The sequence below is a fragment of the Pseudoliparis swirei genome, chromosome 4 (assembly GCF_029220125.1).
Source record: "Pseudoliparis swirei isolate HS2019 ecotype Mariana Trench chromosome 4, NWPU_hadal_v1, whole genome shotgun sequence".
Classification (NCBI taxonomy): domain Eukaryota; kingdom Metazoa; phylum Chordata; class Actinopteri; order Perciformes; family Liparidae; genus Pseudoliparis; species Pseudoliparis swirei.
The window spans coordinates 5,768,148-5,790,655 of NC_079391.1; the positions used below are offsets into that span (position 1 = coordinate 5,768,148).

General features: G+C 45.1%; 1 protein-coding gene across 2 annotated transcripts in view; it reads left to right on the top strand.

Annotated features, from left to right (window-relative positions):
• Positions 1 to 22,508, top strand: part of nfatc3a (nuclear factor of activated T cells 3a) — a 71,829-nt gene that overhangs the window by 20,420 nt on the left and 28,901 nt on the right. For both annotated transcript variants that reach the window (XM_056412036.1, XM_056412037.1), the window contains exons 2-3: positions 1,068 to 2,253; positions 7,913 to 8,075. In XM_056412036.1, coding sequence (XP_056268011.1) covers positions 1,068 to 2,253; positions 7,913 to 8,075 — 1,349 coding nt within the window. The remainder of the gene's footprint in view (positions 1 to 1,067; positions 2,254 to 7,912; positions 8,076 to 22,508) is intronic.

Consider the following 22,508-nt stretch of genomic DNA (forward strand, 5'->3'; position numbering starts at 1 on the left):
ACCTTGACCTTTGACCCGATCAATCCCAAAATCTAATCAAATGGTCCCCAGATAATAACCAATCATCCCACCAAATTCGGTTTAATTCTTTTTGAGTTATGCGAATAGCTCGCAAACACGCACGCATACAAATAAATACACGGCGATCAAAACATTACCTTCCGCATTTTCAATGCGAAGGTAATGACGAATTCCATCTTCTCTCCGTATAACTTTTTAAAAAACTTTTTATCGAGCCTTTTCAACAAAACAGAGTAATCCTCGACATCCAAATAAATAAACGCAACAAAACAAACAGCACATCCAAAAGTAGGTAGTATCAGTATCCATAGTCCCGCCCACAGCGAGTACAAATGCCAATCTCTACATACACGAACATCCACCTCAACAAGCGCCCACGCCTACATCCAACCATCCACATCCACCCGCACAGCATCCCCACCCAACCCCTCCCACATGGATATACTTCTACACCTCCACTCTTAGAGGAGGGCCCACCGAGGAGGGAGGGAAGAACCCTTTTAAAACCATGTTTAACAGGCCTGGAGGAGATTTCAAATATACACCGACCCAAACAGTAATATACAAATGTGCTTATTTGGGCTTTTATTATCTCGGCTTCCTTTGAGTTGTGTTTTTGGATCCGGTGAGCAAAACCGAAGCTCTATTATCACCATTCTGTCTTTACACTGTCTATTCCTGTCTGCCACACCGACTGACTCAAACTGCGATGAGGATGATTAAAGGGTCGGTTCGATGTATCCACTCTATGCTGCTCGTGCTGGAGTCATGTGACCGACACAACCGTAGCCGTGCCTCGACAACCCTCGGTAGCTATCTCGAGAATGTGGCTTTAGGAGCTGTGGCTAAAGGGAAGTCTTTAAACTCTGAACTCTTTTTTATTTGTATCCAGAGTATGTGTTGCCAACATAAGCTGAGAGTAACTCCGGATGTTGTCATTAACACAACGACGTCAAACGAAAGGAGAAAAAAAAACTTTCATATGAAAACTGATGTCCAGATTGCTGTTTCTGTAATCGTCCCTTTTTTTGGTTTTCTTCTTCTAGATCTGGAGCCTGACGACAACACGTCCTTTTACATCCTGAATGTGGGCCAGCCCCAGTCGATGGTCACCAACCACCAGTCGCTGGGCCTCCCTCGTCATGGCATGCAGTCGCACTCCCAGGTGATCAGCGCGGCCCAACGCCTTCACTCGCACAAACCGGGATCCGAACCGCCGAGCTATGAGGCCCAGAACTCCAAGTACGGCACCTCCCCTCTGCTGCCCTCTGCCCCCATGGAGGCGCCAAAGACCTTCGCGTGCCCCAGCATCCAGATCACTTCCATCTCCCCCAGCTGCCAGCAGGAGATGGACGCCAACGAGGAGGTACTGAGGGCCACTGGTCCCGATGGGGACTACCACCACGGCGATCAGCCCCTGTCCAGAGACCACCTTTATTTGCCCCTGGACCACTCGTACCGGGACTCTTCGCTCAGCCCCAGTCCGTGCAGCAGCCTCTCCTCTCGGAGCTGGTTCTCTGACGCCTCCTCCTGCGAATCCTTCTCGCACGTCTACGACGACGTCGACTCCGAGCTCAACGAAGCGGCGGCCCGCTTCACCCTGGGCTCCCCTCTCACGTCCCCGGGCTGCGTCTCCCCTCAAGCCGGCGGCGTGGTTTTGGAGGAGCAGGCCCACTGGCAGCACCACCACCCGGCTTTCGTGCACCACTCCCACTCCATCGGCATGTCGCCCAGACAGTCCCCCTATCACTCGCCACGCACCAGCGTCACCGACGAGAACTGGCTGAGCCCGCGGCCGCCTTCGAGGCCTTCCTCGCGGCCCACCTCGCCCTGCGGCAAGAGGCGCCACTCCAGCGCCGACATCGGCTACCCCGGCTCATTGTCTCCCCATCAGTCGCCCACGCCCACGCCGGGACCTTCACCCAGGGGCAGCGTGACGGAGGACACCTGGGTCGGCAGTCCGTCCGTGGGCATGTCGCCCTTCCAGTGTTGCCCGGCCGAGGCAGACATCCCGTCGAAGACGAGGAAGACCTCACAGGACAGAACGTCAATACAAACCGGGAAAGGGGAGCTGGGGCTAGACGACCAAGGAAACATGTCTCCTAATCTCGACTCTCCTTCAGACGACGGCTTGCACAGCCTGAAAAAAGATGGGCCCGGGGAACAGTTCCTGTCAGTGCCCTCTCACTTCTCGTGGAATAAACCCAAACCTGGTCACACCCCGATATTCAGGTAAATGTGCTGATGTTGCAAAAGAACTGTGAAATATACACTACCGTTCAAAAGTTTGGGGTCACTTAGAAATGTCTTTATTTTTCAAAGAAAAGCACTGTTTTTTCAAGAAAGATAACATTAATCAAAAATACACACTATACATTGTTAATGTGGTAAATGACTATTCTAGGTGGAAACGTCTGGTTTCTAATGAAATATCTCCAGAGGTGTATAGAGGCCCATTTCCATCAACTATCACTCCAGTGTTCTAATGGTACATTGTGTTTGCTAATCGCCTTAGAAGACTAATATCTGATTAGAAAACCCTTGTGCAATTATTTTAGCACAGCTGAAAACAGTTATGCTGGTGATATAAGCTATACAACTGGCCTTCCTTTGAGCTTGAAGTTTGAAGAACAAAATTAATACTTCAAATATTAATCATTATTTCTAACCTTGTCAATGTCTTGACTATATTTTATATTCAATTTTCAATTCATTTGATAAATAAAAGTGAGTTTTCATGGAAGACACGAAATTGTCTGGATGACCCCAAACTTTTGAACGGTAGTGTTTGTGTTCTAATATTTTGTACACATTTCTTCACCTAATTTAGTTCAAGCTAAATATTCATGCAGATGTAGAGGAAGTGACTAAAAATCCAACGTTTTTTTATGTGTTCAAGTCAGCGAAGACTTTCTCAACTGGTTGAAATAACTTTCTGTTGCAATCCATTTGTTCTTTTTCTACTTCCTGTTTGCAGAAAGACTTAAGTGACAGGCGTAGTGGTGGACTCTTGATGCAAAACATCAAGACCTTAAACTGGCAAGATGACAATAATCGTCAATCTTTAAAAGCAATCACACTAGGGCAAGGCCAAACAATAGACCTTGGTGTTAAATGTGTTTTATCGAGTGTTACGGGGTGTTATAAAGATAGTGAATCCTTTTTGATGTGGGCAGTAAATGTATATCAAATAACCCATTAGTTTATTAAAAGATGCTGCGGACCAATGTTCAGTAACAAGGGGACTTTGAGCTTCGTATCAGCAGTATTAATCTGACTGAGAAACATTGTGTCTTAATACAAGTTTATTGGTGCCGCAGAGAGGATCACAGAGGGCACACTACCAACTTTTTCAAACACACACACACACACACACACACACACAATCTCCACATTAAAGAACTAGAACGGGCACTCGGTAGAGCGCATACCTTCGCATATCACGCATTGAATTATGAACATGTTGGCATTAGTTGCATGCCAATTGGTTAAAAATTGACCATGCTATGGTAAAAAGAAGATTTTGACCTTTTCATGACCTTGACCTTTGACCCGATCGATCCCAAAATCTAATCAAATGGTCCCCGGATAATAACCAATCATCCCACCAAATTTCATGCGATTCGGTTTAAAACTGTTTTTGTTATGCGAGTAACACGCATACAAATAAATAAATAAATAAATAAAGACACGGCGATAAAACATTACCTTCCACATTTTCAATGCGAAGGTAATGACGGGCGCTATCACAAACTCCCACGGGAGTTGCGTTGAGAGGAGTCTGCTGTCTGCTCTCCAATGTGTGCAGCAGATGAAGACATGGCCTTGTTTGTGTGCACTAGCCCCGAGCACAGTAAATCAGCACAGGGCACATATGGCAAGGGGGCCACGACACACACACACACACACACAGACGCACACACATACACAAACACGTGCATAGACATAACACAAATGCTTGCTCACACAGACCTCACATTCCTGGAACAATAACAAGCCGGGGTAACGGGGTCAGCCTTATGATGAGTCACTATTTGATAGTTGCATCCTTGACACTTGTAAGTGAAGTTTCCTTCGGCCGTGGCTAAGACGGTGGCAGGACGACGTTTCCATTGCAGTCGAGCGAGGCGGTTGTGGAGTTGTCCGTCTGCATGCGTGTGTATGTGTTCGTGGGGTTTTGAACAGATGGCCCAGGTGGGATTGGTGGGATTGGGTTAGTAGGTGTGGGTTAAATATTGGTGAGGCGTTCAGGCACTTCTGAGACTATTCTCACTCCTTTCTGCCCGAGCTGTCGGCGATGACATTTTAACGGCACTCTTATGAGTCGGCTACCAAAAGCTTTATTTATTAACAGCATTTAAAGGAACAGGCACTCAAAACAGGTTAATCTGTGGGGAGGTGTTTTTGACAGGGTAAAAAGGGTGCTGTTTGAAATGATTCTTGTGGTATTTTGACCAAAATATGTTCCAAACATTTCATTAAAACCCCAAGGAACCATATCAACTTGTGGAAAAATGGGCATACGATGGGTCCTTTAAGTCATATGTGTTCAGGCCTCACAATCATGCAACCTGTGTAGATGCAAGATTCCTTAACGCATAGAATGGACTGGAGGACGCTAGTGGGGCGAGGAAGACGATGAAGAAGACCAGATGAGTCGTGGGACTGGGGTTGGTCTGGGAGCCCCACGCACCACGCCGTCGACATTGGAGAGAGGTCACGCTCCGCGTCGGGACAGAGGCCACCGCTTCTGCTCCGCTCCGTCACAAAGCTCACATTTCCTCCGTCCTCCTCTCTGCTCCTGTTACCGTGGCAGCCATGCAAAGCCACGCTTCCTGGGCGGTTATGTCACGGCCGTTTTGAGGAAAACACAAAGGGTTACGATGCGTACGTGACACCGTGTAACATCTGAGAGTAAGAGCTGCTGTCAGGAGAGAAGCTTGTTTGAAAATCACACTTCAAAAGACGATATATCCATCATCACAGTTACTCAGTGTAGGTTACCATACAGTGGTTCGAAAGCAGAATATGATGTCAACAATCATGGCAACTGTCGGTTGGTATATGTATAGATATATACTCTTTTGTCATTTGCTCAACCTGGCCAGTTAATCAAACTTTTATTTAAGCCTCAAGGTCCAGATGGTACAAAACATTCAAATAGAATTAAAATAATACTAAACTAGAACGGGCACTCGGTAGAGCGCATACCTTCGCATATCACACGATTGGGCATTGAATTATGAACATTTTGACATTAGTTGCATGCCAATTGAATAGAAATTGACCGAGCTATGGTAAAAATAAGATTTTGACATTTTCATGACCTTGACCTTGACCTTTGACCCGATCGATCCCAAAATCTAATCAAATGGTCCCCGGATAATAACCAATCATCCCACCAAATTCCATGCGATTCGGTTGAATACTTTTATACAAATAAATAAATAAATACACGGCGATCAAAACATAACCTTCCGCATTTTCAATGCGAAGGTAATCACAAGTAAATACATAGAACTACGAATGCTTTATACATAGACAGCTGTACCAATGTCTCCATGGCGCGCAGAACTAAACTTTATGTTTACTTAGTATTTATGTAACAAGTTATACACCCTAAAGTGGTTTTAGCTGACACATTTCCATGTCATTCGTGTGTCACATCTGCAGAATGCAGCTCAGTTAGATTTTTAACCACAAGGCTGCGTTTAGTTGAACAAAATGTCAGACACATGGCCTTTTTCATCCCAAAATGCAGCCTCTCCTTTTTGGATTCAGTGCTCGTCTGTGAGTCAGTTTATGAAATTAAATGGCTCCACTGAGAAGCCCGACTCGCATGTCTTTAATTCGGTCCGATCGGATCGGTCTGCGAGCGGCCAGCTTCTTGACAGGCGTTTGGAGAGGGTAGAATTAAGGGAGTCAGCCATGTTGGCTACAACTTTACAATCTTTCCTCTCAAGAATTATTCGACCTGTCAAAGATCTATCGTGCAGTTTAGTCCCAGCGCGTTTTTTTTGCATGCTGGGAGCCTGCACCGCCTTTAGGCGGAGCCAAATAAAGGCGAACGCCGCCGTGCGACCAGCGCTGTGGTAGAGACCGGGGTGTGGCGTAGGTCGTCTTATTGCCCCGTGACACATGCATCTCCACGCAGCTGCAGTCGATTGGCCCCACATCCAAATAGAGACACACATGGATGGACGCGGTGCTGGAAGACAACAATGTTACTGTGTAACACCCGGATGACACGCATCCAGCATCCAGCATCCAACATCTAGCATCCAACATCTAGCATCCAGCATCCAGCATTCAGCATCTAGCATCCAGCATCTAGCATCCAGCATCCAGCATCCAGCATCTAGCATCCAGCATTCAGCATCTAGCATCCAGCATCTAGCATCCAGCATTCAGCATCTAGCATCTAGCATTCAGCATCCATCATCCAGCATTCAGCATCTAGCATTCAGCATCTAGCATCCAGCGTACATGCATGCAGCTGCCTCTTGTAGCGTGAATAATTCATTGGGTACACAGTCAAGATGTGACAAAGGTTGACATCGTGGCTTCGACTGCAGTTCAAGTACCTCTTCGACTTAAACGGCACTGTAGTGTTTCAATTCAATTCAGTTTATTTGTGTAGCCCATTTTCACAGATTACACATTTGTCTCGGAGTGCTTTACAATCTGTACACATAGACATCCCTGCCCCAGAACCTCGCATCGGACCAGGAAAAACTCCCAAATAACCCTTCAGGGGGAAAAAAGGGAAGAAACCTTCAGGAGAGCAACAGAGGAGGATCCCTCTCCAGGATGGACAGATGCAATAGATGTAATGTGTACAGAAGGACAGATTTAGAGTTAAAACACATTCAGTGAATATGACAGAGTGTATGAATAGTTGGTAGTAGGCATATTCCACGATGGAGACCTCCACGATCCATCAGGCAGATGGAGGTAGAGACAGTACAGTTTCAGTACAGATGTTGCACACGAGATGTACCTTAAACATAAACGTAGTAAACCACTAATCTAAAGAGAATATTACAAACAGAAACCAAACTACAGAGGAAGCATTTTAGGGATATTATGTTTTGGTTTCTTGGACCATATTTCCATTTCGAGATGCTTGGTGGTTGTTCGTGGTTCATGGTGTTTACAAATGTTTAGGAGGTAAACTCCTACAATGTCCTCGGGGGGAGAAGGGAGAAGGCCATGGAGTGTTTTTTTACTTGTGAGTGCAGCTGTTCAAATATGATTGTGTCCTACACAGTTACAATAAAAGAGGCAGTGAGAAAAACACAATACCAGACACACACACACACACACACACACACAGTAATGTACTCAATGTCTGACGCACACACTCATCCTATCACACGTTCACACTTCACTTAACAACGGGGAAAAAATAGAACCGTAGAAGATGACTCAACCTTAAAGTCCGAACCTGACCTATAACAAGTGTTGTGTTTAAGAACAGATTAACCACTTAAGCCCCAACGTGGGCGTTCCAGTGATTCACTGTCTGGTTCTTCCCCCATTTTACGCCTATTACGCCGTCTCAGACCATGAAAGGGAAATACTTTTGGACGTTTTTTTCAGACAGCCGTAAGAGTGTCTTTCCCCCTTAATATAGAAGGAGGCGTTGTTTTGCTTGACCCTACTCTTTAGCACTTTGAAATACGGTGAATGTGACGGTGTGAGAAAGCAGATTTATTTTCAGGTAAGAAGTGTTACTGTCAGGGTTGTTAAATGCAGTTTGTACCAGTGACTACAAACACAGCACCTGTATGTGATCATGATTTCATACCAATACTCTAATCTACTCTTCGTCTGTGTGTGTCTGTGTGTGTCTGTGTGTGTGTGTGTGTGTGTGCTATTCTCTCATCAGGACCTCTTCACTGCCTCCACTAGATTGGCCACTGCCGAGCCAGTTTGGCCAGTACGACCTGAAGATAGAGGTCCAGCCCAAAGCCCACCACCGAGCGCACTACGAGACCGAGGGCAGCCGGGGGGCCGTCAAAGCAGCCTCCGGAGGACACCCGATCGTCAAGGTAATGCACTTTCTTGTAGCTCTTCTCCACCAAAAACCTACAAAAAAACGTGAAGTGGTTAAGACCAGTCGAAAAAGAAACCTTTGTGCTGACATCTTAAGCGTGAACATGACTAAAATCTCTTTTACGGAATATTAACTTTGCTTTTTGGCTCCATTAATCAAAATGTGATGTCTCTGCCACACTGAGGATTACATTTCTCTCTGAGGACGGATTTACCGTCTGTGTTGACATGATGCTCGCCATGCATTAAGCCAGACCCCCGTGCACCGAGCGCTTCTCATTCAGCGCCCGCTGCATTAACCACACAACCAAGACGGCGCCTCGCCTTTAGCGACGAAATCCAACACGAAAAGAAAAAAGTAAATAAAAATGAACTTGAATCGAGCAACAGATTGAGACTGTTCTCCACTTTCCAGGGAATGCTTTCTGCATGCGAGTGACATTTATTCCATCCTCACGTCTTCTAGCTCCTCAAAAGTTGCACAACTGATGATGTTACTAAGACTAATTGGACGACAGATAGGTGATTAGTCACTCTTATTACTTTGTTGTTGTGATGTGCATTCCAGTCAGGGTTTCATCTTACAGATTTGCCTGTGGATTGTCACGTGGATCCTCAACCCTCAGCCAGACTGTCAGTCAACCCGTTGAGGCGGTGAGACAAGCCGGCAGCCAGGAGAGCCGCCACGATAAGCCCAGTCAGCTGCTTGGTAATACGATAGCACCTGTGAGAGACCAGGTGAGCCAGCCCACAGCGAGGGAGAGAGAGAGAGAGAGAGAAATAGAGAGACAATGATAGACAGAGAGAGAGAGAGAGAGCAATAGTGGAATATTTCAGTCCCATTAATATTTCAAGAAGACCGTGACGATCTTCCTTTGTGCGTGTGATTCGGGTCGGGCCGTAGAGCCGGACCGTGACCGCATTGTGGAGTCCGACAATGGCTACTTTAGAGCGACAATTCGGTCAGCTGGTCAATCCGCCTAATGGGATCGCCACATGCTGACAAGCAGCCTTTGTGTTGTCACACCTTCGCATCTACTAGCGTCGCAGGGACTTGTAGGACTTAATAAAAAACAAAACGTGTAGTTGATCCCAAAATCGAATCAACTGGTCCCCGGATAATAACCAATCCCCACACAAACATTCATTTTCGTCCAATACTTTTTTGAGTTTTTGTATTACACATACAAATAAATAAATATATATATACGGCAAAACTAACCTTCCAACATTAGAAATATTTGTACCTTCATCACGGTTGATTTTTGTTTGTTCATGGCTTTTAATGGAGTATATTATTAGTCCGGAAATCTATAGGATTAAAGATTCTTGAAAGTGTTAGCGATATCGAAAATGCAATACATTCTTCCACGGTAAGATAATAACATTGTAAACACAGTTTCATTTGTAAATAATTATTACGATTAACCCTTGTGTTGCCTTCGGGTCATTTTGACCCGATTCAATATTTAACCCTCTCTCCTTGTCGCCTGACCCGATTTTCAATGTAATTAATGTCGGTGTTTCGGGGAGTCAACAAACAAACATAAAATCAAGTACTCAAACTTTAAACTTGGAATAATATATTAATTCTAATAATTTTTATATTTTGGGTCATAGTGACCTCAAGAAAAAATAATAAAATATGTTAGTAAAAATAAAGGTAAGGGAGGTGAAAACATGAAAAGGTCAAATTGACCAAAAGGGGGTAACGGTTTTGTTCTTATTGGTTGTGGGGAACACGTGTTTTCCTTGATGGGAAAGTTTATATATCGTTAGTCAAACTCAATCAACACTCAATCATGCACAATACACACAAGATTACATTAAAACATATTTAAAAACGCAACAATCGAACAGCCGTGGACACGATATTTCCTGAAAGAACCACGAAGCCGAAATGTCTGCCATGTGTTGCTTTAGAAACAGCCTATGTCCTCATGCATTCAGTCATGCAGGCTCCCCGCAGGCCAATCATTAACCATTTCAACCTCGGTGAGACCGAGATTCTATCCTGCCTTATGTGGCGATGCATAATTTAGCCGTCAAATGATTTCAACCGAGCGTTTGCCACGCTCGCCCTCATTCACCGCCCCCAGAGGGAATAGTTTGTTGTTATAGTCGTGCATTCGGTCTTGTTGCAGTGGGAAGACAGCCTACTCTGGTTTGTTTACTCCAAACATTTCATTTTTTCGAAAGTGCTATGCTATTTTATATTATATTTTATTATATAAGAGCTAATTTAGTCTTGTTGCAGTGTGAAGACAGCTTACTCTGGTTTGTTTACTCCAAACAAAAAATTTTTTTAAAGTGCTATCCTATGTTATATTATATTATTATATAACAGCCAATCACTCTTTAACCCTTGTGTTGCCTTAGGGTCAATTTGACCCGAATCAATATTACACCCTCCTGCCGCCTTAGGGTTAATTCAATGTTTAATGTCGGTGTTCTTTCGGTAGTCAACAAACAATCATAAAGTGCCTCACACTTAAACTTGGAAAACAATATTAATTCTAATAATTTTCTGGAGGTTTTAATTGCTGGCGTCAAATTTAACCCAAAGGGTAAAATATGTTAGTAAATATAAAGGTAACAGGAGGGTGAAACATTGAATCGGGTCAAAATGACCCAAGGCAACAGGAGGGTTAAGTCAAGGTGGCAAAACAAAAAAGTTGTACGTTATTTATTTTTAAGTTATACATTTTCGTTGAGATACATCTGGACCAAGATCATATGGAAACGATGCTATGTTATATTATATTATTATATAATAGCTAATTTGGTCTTATTGTAGTGTGAAGACAGCTTACTCTGGTTTGTTTACTCCAAACATTTCATTTTTCGAAAGTGCTATGCTATTTTATATATTCTGCATTCAGCTAATATACTTATCACGCCATTTTTTTTGGTGTGTTGGCAGTTCATCGTTTTAATACTTCAATATTTATAGAATAATTAAAACAGTCGTCATAACAGATTCCCTCTGTATTGAGCTTACCTCTCTTTTCTTTTACAGAAAATGGTATGATCCAGAAATTATTTCAGAAATACACTGAGACAACTTGCTTTTAGGTCCTTTTTCTAGAGTAGACAATGTCACACAAGTGGTCTGGCACACACACACACACACACACACACACACACACACACACACACACACACACACACACACACACACATCTGTATAATTGTGAGCTCTGCAATGGGATCTCCTCGGTGGCTCATTTGCCGCCTATTTTCTGCGGCTGCACTTCTTAAAGCTCCTACATCCTGTGTCTGGGGCCAAAAACCACAAGTTAGAAATCACTGACGCTAAAATGAAGTCCTTGACCAACCTCTCGAAGCATTTACTGACAATCGAGGTGAGGGCTACGGGTCTCCAGTCATTCAGGCAGGTTACCTTGGGGTGTTTGGGGACAGGCACAATGGTGGACATCTTGAAGCTCTCAGGAACAACAGCCTGGGACAGGGAGAGGTTGAAGATGTCTGCGAAGACTCCTGCCAACTGGTCTGCACATGCTCTGAGGGCGCGCCCCGGGATGTGGTCGGGACCTGCTGCCTTCCGGATGTCCACCAGGCTCTGCGCACGTCGGCCTCTGAGATGATCAGCAGGCTGGTCTCCTCGGCGGCGCTGCCTTCGGCGGCTGCCGTTCACGTCGAACCGAGCAAAGAATGTATTTAGCTCGCCTGGGAGGGAGGTAGAGGAGTTCTCTTCACCGCTGGTTCTCCCTCTGAAGTCCGTGATTGTCTGTCCTTCCACACACCTCTCACGTCATGGCTCTTGAGCTTCTCCTCCACCTTGTTCCTGAACTCCCGCTTGGCAGAGCCGATGGTCTTCGGAGGTCGTGGCGGGCTCTTTGTATTCCGCCATATTCCGTCAAAGGCGGTGTTACGCGAGGAGTGCAGCGCGAACATCGCCATTTATCCACGGTTTCTGGTTGGGATAAATCCGAACCGACTTGGTAGGAACAACGTCATCTATGCATTTCTTGATGAACCCGGTGACTGAGGACCCGTACTCACTGACGTTGTTGTCCGACGCGACCCTGAACATATCCCAGTCCGCACGTTCAAAACAGTCCTGTAGCATAGACTCCGATTGGTCCGACCAGCGTTGCACTTCCTTCACAGCGATTGGTTGCTGCTTAAGCCTCTGCCTGTAGGCGGGAGTAGTTGGATGGGCGGTGGTCCGATTTGCGAGCGGTGGGCGGAGGAGGGCTTTGTATCCATCCGGAAGGGAGTGTAGCAGTGGTCTAGAATCCGCTCCCCCGTGTTGCTTTTATGTGTTGGTAAAACTTGGAGAACTTTCTTCAGGTTCGCTTTGTTGAAGTCCCATACAATGAAAGCAGCCTCGGGTGTGCCGACTCCTGCTCGCTGATCGCCCGTAGAGTTCCTTCAGCGCTATGTCCGTGTTAGCTTGAGGCGGAATGTACACAGCAGTTACGGTGACTGCTGTAAACTCCTTGATAGCCAGAATGGTCGACACAAGAGCATTAGGTACTCCAGGTCCGGGGAACAGAACGACTTGAGAGTATGTACATGACTTTGGTTGCACCAAGATCTGTTTATCATGAGACATACCCCCTCCACGATCTTTACCAGAGAGAGTCTTTGTTCTGTCCGCGGTGGACGGAAAATCCCGTGATTCGATGGCTGAGTCGGCAACATCCTCCGACATCCATGTCTCCGTAAGGCAGATGATGCAGTTGTCCTTAGTTTCGGTGGAATTGAATACGAGCCTGTAGCTCGCATAGCTTATTGTCCAAAGACTGTACATTTGCCAGTAAAATGGTGGGTAGTGGGGGTCGATTGGCTCGACGTCTCAGCCTAACCAGCACGCCAGCTCGCTTCCCCCTCCGTCGGCGACGTTTGCGTGAGATCGCGCCTAAAATGGACGGAGATAGTTCCGCTACTGTTCCTGGCGGGACGTACAGTGGGGCCAGGAGAACAGCCTCGTCCTCAACGTCAAGAAGACCAAGGAGCTGATCGTGGACTACAGGAAGCGGAGAGGAGAGCACACCCCCATCTCCATAGACGGAGTTGCAGTAGAGAGGGTCAGCAGCTTCAAGTTCCTCGGCGTGCACATCTCCGAGGACCTCACATGGACCACGCACACCACTCACGTGGTGAAAAGGGCCCACAACGCCTGTATTTCCTTAGGCGACTGAGGAAATTCAACATGGCCCGGCGCATCCTCAGAACAGTGTCCACCAGTACCATCGACAGTGTTCTGACAGGTTGCATCACCGTCTGGTACGGGAACTGCACCGCCCTGGAGCGTAGGGCACTACAGAGGGTGGTGCGGTCGGCACAGTACATCGTTGGAGGTGAGCTTCCCTCCATCCTGGACATATACACCAAGCGGTGCGTGGCCAGGGCCACGCGGATGCTGAAAGACAATAACCACCCCGGCCACAAACTGTTCACCCTTCTACCGTCAGGCAGGCGATACCGCGGTATCAAGTGCCGCACAAACAGACTGAGGACAGCTTCTTCAGTCAGGCCATCAGGCTGCTGAACAAGGACTGAGACCCTCATTAACACTACACACCAGAACATATTCTGTGAATATCTATGGCCATGGTGTATATTTTATTACATTGTTTATATATATATATATTGTATATATATATTGTATGTATATACATATATATATATATATAGTCTCAAAAAAGTGTATATTTTATTACATTGTTTTATATATATATATTGTCATGATGTATATTCTATTACACTGTTTTATATATATATTGTTAATACTTTCTTCTTTTTTGTGTGTGGATATTGTATAGTTTATTCTCATTCTTATTCTTTTTTTAGTCTGCTACTGCTGTCGGGTGTTTTGCACATAAGAATTTCACGAACCGATTATACTTGTATAAAAGGGGATGTGACAATAAAACTTGAAACTGAAACTGCTCCTCAACTGAGCCATTAAATTCTACACAGACACCCTGAACAATTCACGAGAGAACTCAAAAACAATCAACAGAACATCAACAGCTGATCGTATCAGTACGTGCTCAGCAGGTCTAACAGTCCGTTGTTGTTTACCAAACACCGAGTCCTCTGTTGTCGGTCTTCTCAGCCTCTTTGTGGTGCACTGTGCATTAAACCGACCATGTTGAAAAGGTCATTTCTTCACCCTGTGATGTCATTATTGTTACAGAAACACACAAAAGCCAACACACACATTGTGCTTTGTGTTATAGTTTGAGGTTATCAGAATAACACAATTTGACATGCTGGATATATACAGTCAGAGCTATTGTTGACAATAAAGAAACACAAAAAAAGCATAAATAACAACAATAAGACATCAAATAATATTGGAAGGAATGTCAAAGTTCCTCAGCCACTGTTTTGACCCGGTATTCGTTGAACGTAAGAGGGTCAGACGTCTTTGTGTGGACAAGCTTGCACATATCATGTTTCCCAGGTGAACTGTAGGTGAGAAGTCAGCAGCTCACCTGCCGCAGAATTTCAAGACATAGATTGAGCATATTTTACTAATATCTTCGGTACAACAATACACGGGCAACCCTAACTGTCAGAAAAAGAAACTTTTTTTCTTTGTTATGATGTTAAACAGTGGTATATAGTTCGAGGTTTAGACCACAACAACTGTCATTGCTACAGATTGCTACTTTTACGACTTCTCCTTGGGTCTTGACTCTGGTGGTGTGATGTCACCAAATGACATCATCGCTGCCATCTGGACATGGTGAGGACTTCCTTTTGTGGCCATGCCCAGATCCAGATCCACCACTGAGCTTCTGTGTCCACAGAAAAACCGCACAGACACGAGTCTACATGTGTTGGGAACTGAAAGTATATAACCCTTTGCTATCAGGCAGAATAAGTGCTGCGTCTGTTGGTCTCTGGATGTATTTTAATTCATCATCTGGCCCTTTTGAAGTATGCAAACCAAGACTTCTTGGCACAGACATTTGTGTGTTTGGTACAGCCTCCAAGTACACATTTAGTGCAGCTGGAGTCCTCAGTCGCAGTTTGCATCGTGTTGTCTGTGCATCTTTACTTTTCACAGGTGGTTAGAAAGATCGAGGTCACTTCTGTGACATGTTTCCAGGTCTCCTCCTGAGCTGAATGCCCCTCTCTCTGAAAGTGCTCTTCTAGCTGCAATGCTAAAACAAAAATGTTTAAGTGCAATTTTTTGGAGAGTTTACTTCATGGACAGAACATTAACTTTGTACTGTTGCGTTGCATGAAATGCATATAAGTCAGAGAAAGCAGCGTCTCGGGCCCGTGTGGAATGTTCCTGGATTTGATTAAACCAAATAGTTCTCTTTTAAGCCGTATGCTCGACTTTGAAGTTCACACCCATCTCCTATAGCAGGAGGAGTCCTAGCTTCAAGTACATGTACACACCGATGTCTGGTTTTTACTGTGTTCGGCAAACTGGCTTTTATCACTTAATCCCTTTTTTGGTGGGAGTCCCAACAGGTGTTTGTTTCACTGGTCAGATTGTGAGGCGACTGGCTACTTGACTTTGTGCTCCGTTTGTGGCCACGTTTTGAAATTTGATTTACTGGAAAGCTACTTTCAGAATGTTTTATTTCTTGGCTACATATATATATATATAACAATAAATAATATATATAAAAATAAATAATATAATAATATATATATAAAATAATATATATATAAATAATATAATATAATAATATATATATATAAATAATATATATAAAGAAGCAAAACTAAATAGCAAAAAAGGATTTACCTCAACTTGTCTTTAATAGTAACAATTAGACACACACACATGCATATTAAAAATAACCCCTAGAAATACGATTCATTCGTAAATGTTAAATTGATACGTCGTTTTAAATTTATTAGCGATTGAGTGCTTTCTGACAGAATTGTAGATTGCTATGTCATTTGACTATTTCTGGGAGGAGGACATATTCCCTTGTGTTTTGGCATCTGTTTGGGTGTCTGCTAGCTTCAGTATTAAGGCAGATTAGTTACTCATATACCTCTCACTCGGTGGCTCTCGTCCAGATTTCTCAGGGAGAACGCTCTCGTGAATTGTTCAGCGCGTCTGTGTAGAATTTATTGGCTCAGTCGAGGAGCAGGTTTCGGGTCAGTGATTTCTAAATTGCGGTTTTCTCGGGCCCCAGACACAGGATGTCGGAGCTGTTAAGAAGTGTAGCCGCAGAAAATAAGCGGCAAACGAGCCACCGAGGAGATCCCATTGCAGAGCTCAAGAATGATATGGATTTTTGTTTTAAATGATGATTGTTCTACTCCAACAAGCTGATGAAGTGAGCTGGTACTTTGTGTAGCAGACCGCTTGTATATCGTTTTGTCACATTGACTTTCTTTCAATCAGGATAGTATGTCGTGCAACACGCTAAGCAGTAGATGTTCCTTTGAGTTCAGCGGGTCCGAAGACAGACGTGTGTCGTGAAGCCTCGACTCGCAGTCGTCATAGCCGCCAGCTCTTCTTCTGTCCGTCCGTCCGGTAGCCAGACAAACAACAAACAAAAGGCCACAAAGCGTGCCCGTGTTTATTTACAGTGAAGTGTTTTGACAGACGTGTTTCATGGCTCGGGGTTCTGTGAGGAATGCAAATACCAACACTCAGGGCCAATCACATTGTAACTAACTACAGAGTAGACACCCACCAGTCAGCGATGTGTGTGTGTGTGTGAGGCTTTTATCCATTAAAACATGTGACACACCTTCTTTTGTAAAGCGTAACAAAATGGCAAAATATGAACAAATCTTTGACGGTTTAAAGTTGAAAGTTGTTTCTGCAAAGTCCGTCCTACAAAACTTCAAACATGCAATTCTTTCTGAATCCGTTGCCATATGAGAGACCGCCTGACCGATCGTGCGTCGGCCGGCCACGTCTGCGCCTGCTGACTGGTTGTGTTTTAGCCATTCCTCTGGGGCTAGCTGCAGACCGTAATCGGTACACCTGTTGCTAGGAGACGTGTAAGTCCAAAGCCTCTCTGGCTTGCTGAGGTATCCTTGTGCGTATTTAAACAGCTTAATTGAGTGCTGCTGCACCCACACACATATAAGGAGCCCCTCTGGTATTACCTGCTGCAGGCGGACACAACAGAACCAGGCTGTCCGACACAGTGAAGAACCACATGAACACGGACGGAGACGCACCATCCCGTTATTAAAACTGATTGAAGAAGCCATGGTTGGTAATAAGGATTTAAAAGAGAATATGACGGAGGCTATCCACTGGCTGAGATGCACTACATGAGTTCAATCCCAGCGCTTAAAAGCATGTCCATGACCCCATTGTCTCTGTCTTTAACCCTCACATTGTCTCTGTCTTTAACCCTCACATTGTCTCTATCTTTAACCCTCACATTGTCTCTGTCTTTAACCCTCACATTGTCTCTGTCTTTAACCCTCACATTGTCTCTGTCTTTAACCCTCACATTGTCTCTGTCTTTAACCCTCACATTGTCTCTGTCTTTAACCCTCACATTGTCTCTGTCTTTAACCTTCACATTGTCTCTGTCTTTAACCCTCACATTGTCTCTGTCTTTAACCCTCACATTGTCTCTGTCTTTAACCCTCACATTGTCTCTGTCTTTAACCCTCACATTGTCTCTGTCTTTAACCTTCACATTGTCTCTGTCTTTAACCCTCACATTGTCTCTGTCTTTAACCCTCACATTGTCTCTGTCTTTAACCCTCACATTGTCTCTGTCTTTAACCTCACATTGTCTCTGTCTTTAACCTCACATTGTCTCTGTCTTTAACCCTCACATTGTCTCTGTCTTTAACCTTCACATTGTCTCTGTCTTTAACCCTCACATTGTCTCTGTCTTTAACCCTCACATTGTCTCTGTCTTTAACCCTCACATTGTCTCTGTCTTTAACCTCACATTGTCTCTGTCTTTAACCCTCACATTGTCTCTGTCTTTAACCCTCACATTGTCTCTGTCTTTAACCCTCACATTGTCTCTGTCTTTAACCCTCACATTGTCTCTGTCTTTAACCCTCACATTGTCTCTGTCTTTAACCCTCACATTGTCTCTGTCTTTAACCTCACATTGTCTCTGTCTTTAACCCTCACATTGTCTCTGTCTTTGACCTTCACATTGTCTCTGTCTTTAACCCTCACATTGTCTCTGTCTTTAACCCTCACATTGTCTCTATCTTTAACCCTCACATTGTCTCTGTCTTTAACCCTCACATTGTCTCTGTCTTTAACCCTCACATTGTCTCTGTATTTAACCCTCACATTGTCTCTGTCTTTAACCCTCACATTGTCTCTGTCTTTAACCCTCACATTGTCTCTGTCTTTAACCCTCACATTGTCTCTGTCTTTAACCCTCACATTGTCTCTGTCTTTAACCCTCACATTGTCTCTGTCTTTAACCCTCACATTGTCTCTATCTTTAACCCTCACATTGTCTCTGTCTTTAACCCTCACATTGTCTCTATCTTTAACCCTCACATTGTCTCTGTATTTAACCCTCACATTGTCTCTGTCTTTAACCCTCACATTGTCTCTGTCTTTAACCCTCACATTGTCTCTGTCTTTAACCCTCACATTGTCTCTGTCTTTAACCCTCACATTGTCTCTGTCTTTAACCCTCGTCTCGTCTCTAGCGATTGCTTTGACAGGTCTCTATCTCACTTGTGTCTCACTTGTGACTCTCTCAGTAGACTGGCAGCTCTAATCCGGAGACACACAGACAACAATGCAGATTCTTGCGGGTTTGCACTGTGTGAACTGGCTGGAGCCGGTGCTGCTTTGCCCCGCAGCTGAATTTCATATAAACATGTTAGAAGCTCGCCTCTCATTTGTTGTAATCGGGCTTAGCGCACAGCGTGGCGCAGCGAGAGAAGAGAGAGAGACAGAGGTGTGTGTGTGTGTGAGAGTGTGAGGGTGTGTGTGTGTGTGTGAGAGTGTGAGAGAGAAATAGGAGGCCCATATACAGCCCTTATGCAGTGTACAGTAAACGTGTGTGTGTGTGTGTGTGTGTGCGCGTGCATGTATTGACCTTGTTTAAACAAACAGTCAACCGGCCCCCCTGGCTCTCTCTGCCCTCCCCAGTGTGCTGGGCAAACAGCAAGCCTGTGTGTGTGTGTGTGTGTGTGTGTCTCCATAGATCCCAGGTCGTGGTACCACAGAGCTACAGTAGGGAAACCAATGCCAGCTAAAATGGGCACGCTCATGACCTTGACCACCATTGCGCTTGTTCTTTCATGGGCTAGCCTCTCTCTCTCTCTCTCTCTCTCTCTCACACACACACACACACACACATCTAAAGAAAACCTAAAGTCAGTGCGCTTAAAACTAAACATTCTCTCACAGTCACCATCCAACACGAGCTTCAGGGCTGTAGTTTACATCAATGTGATTGTACGTAGTCGCTTGCTCATTACACACAAACACACACACACACACACACACACACACACACGCTCCTGCATACGCACAAGAGGGTCTCACCATGGCAACAGTGGAGCAACACAGGGAAACAACTTGGCAGTCAGGCGCTCGCTGTGAGAAAGTGTCGAGTTACGGGCTGGAGCCGAGGTAGAGGACGGGGACGGAGAGGAGAGAGAGTGACACGGGGAAGAGACGGAAGATGGAAGTTTAGGACGGGATAGGAAGGAGGGATGAGGAAAGTAGAAGGGGAGAGGAGAAAAGGAGAAAAAGAGAAACGCGTGACGCGATTGGGAGGTAACCGTTGCTGAAACGCAGTGAGCAGAGGCAGGGAGCAGGTGGTGTGCTCCATCTCTGCTCCTGTAAATACTCCATTACAAAAGCTCTAAAGAGCACAGATCAGCTCTCATCAGTCTACTCTATTCGTAAAAAAAACATTAAAACACTGGTGTGTGTGTATGCACGATTGCCTGTGTGTGTGTGTGTGTGCGGTGACGGGAGATATTTCCCCCCCTCGGCCTGCGAGCCTTATTACTGGATCAGTGGAACAGATGAAGGCCAGAAATAAGTGGGGACTTTATTTAGCGGGAGCTGAGAATGTGACCGTATCCAGTGGTTTTATTTTTAAGGGAGGGAGTTCATCCTAAATCTGATCCACAGTCAGAAGTCGGTGACAGGGACATGTGACCGTCTTTAATGTCAGCGGGGTTTAATATAAGAACTGATCTCCATCGGGCCGCTGGACTCTGGACGGGCAGAAAGGTGAGGAGGTAAAAGTGCAGAGACCACCCTCCTCTGGTATCTCACACTCCAGTATAGATTTAGGGGGTTGGCGGAGGGGGTGACACAGGAATGTGAAACGAGTCAAGGGTGTCTGTGTGTCTGTGTGTGTGTGTGTGTGTGTGTGTGTGCCGTGTGCATTTCACTGCCGCGATGCCTCCGCCAGCACCACGGCACCATCCATGTGTGTTTGTTTACATGTCCTGCCAATTTCTGAACCGACGGTGCAAACGGGCCTCTGAAGCGTTGCTCGGCCTGCTATTTGAGGAGCTCCTGGCATCGTTTGCGCTCGGCATTTTGTTCCACCGTTTTAACGTAGTCTCGCAGGGTTCGTACGGTCATGGAAAACCTTGAAAAGTCATGGAATTTTAAAATGGTCATTTCCAGGCCTGGAAAAGTCATGGAGAAAAACTCAAATCATAAAAGTTTTGGAAAAGTCATGGAAATGTTGTTATATTCACATGTTCATTTACGCCGAGTTTGAAATAATTGGTGTTTTTTTTTTAAAGAAAGACGCTCAAAAACGCACAACATTTTCTAAATTGTTCATGTTTATACGGAGATTTCAGTTTGGTCGTGGAAATTTGGTTTAAATTCATTGAAAAGTCCTGGAAATCCATTGGTCAAAATGTGTCAGAACCCTGTCTTATAAAGTATCGTGTTCGGGCTCGAGAAGCTCTTACATTCATTTAAAATGTGGGATAAATCGGGGATTAATAATTGTCGTACTCGCAGCCGCCCGCCTGCTCGGACATATTTATTGTCCAGTTCCACTTCCACCCCTTGTGTCACATGTTCTCTGAAGCAGCCACGTGGTGGAAGGCGTACACGCGTTTCCTCATTGTTGACTTTTTACAGTTTACATTTGTAAGCTGATCGACTTTCTTTTCCTCCAATCATCTAAATTAATCATATTAAACCCAATCGAGGGAACATTTGTGTTTTTTAGTAACGGTTTTCGTCCGTGCGGTATGTTTCTGGTTTGATTCTCTGGCACCGCTAACGGGACCCTCTTTCTTTCTGGCCCTCTAATCAGGTTTTTTTTCCTGGTTGATTATTTGATTCGGAAAAAATAACTCCTGTGTATGTTTGTCATCCCTCTGGCTCCGAACCAGAAATCCCTGACGCGCAGAGACGGAGAAACAGAGAGAACACAAGAGGACGCAGAGAGAGGCGGAGATGAAAAAGGGGGAGGAGCTTGGTTTATACTCGCCGTAGTGCGAGGTGCGCGCACCCGAGAGCGACGTCCATCGCGGCCGAGTTGTCCACCTCCTGTGAAGAGGTGCTCACCGGGTTCGGAGCTTTAGTCCCGAATACTTCTTTGAAGATGCCATTCGTGTTTCCGAGGGTTTTTACAAAGATGGATCATTTGCTTTTAAATGCTTTAGAAATCGGAGGTCTAAAAATAAACACAACTATAATGCATTTAATGCTCGGATTAATTCTTTTACTGGACTTGTGAGGCTGTGTGAGCCGTCAATGAATATGAGTTTACAGTTAATTGCCATTCCTCCTCTGCGTTGCGGTAACACTCGTCTCTCCGTGCTTCTGTTTGTTGTCTGAGGTCAAAGCTTCTCAGTGTTTTACATCCGTCTTTCCTCTCGTACAGATACAACGCGTTTCATGCTGTCTGGAACACACATGGTGCTGTGAATAAACATGCCCGGATTTATTAACACACACACACACACACGCAGTGTGCACTACAGGCATGCACACAGCCACATGCGCACAAACACACACTCACACACTCACACACTTCCACAGTGTGCAGAAATGACCATAAAACAAGCAACGCAGGCGACACGCCTGTTGATTCCCGCGACCCCGCGTTCCTTTGAATCCGGAATAACGGTGTCATTTATAGCCGTGGATCCATTCAGACTGGATAATTACCCGCCAGCTTCATGTGGCTCTTAAGATCTAATGTGGTTTTTCCAAAGATGAACACATTGCCGGTTGTTATGGGAGACCCGTGCTGTTTCCTTCCGACACGTTTGTATGCACTTTGTGAGAAGAGGAAGCTTCTCTCGTTGGGCTTAGTGCAGAGGGATTTCAGGACGCCTCCTCCTCACGGCATCCTCTGCACTCCAAGAACGAACAGCGGTGTCCAAAGCACACACATGCAAACTCACACACACCCCAAAACATAGTGGGATACTGGTGTGTGTTGTCATTCATTGCCACTGAGCAGGTAAAATACATGGAGGAGTATCAACGCACGACAAGGAGAGAGGTTTTTCCATCAAAA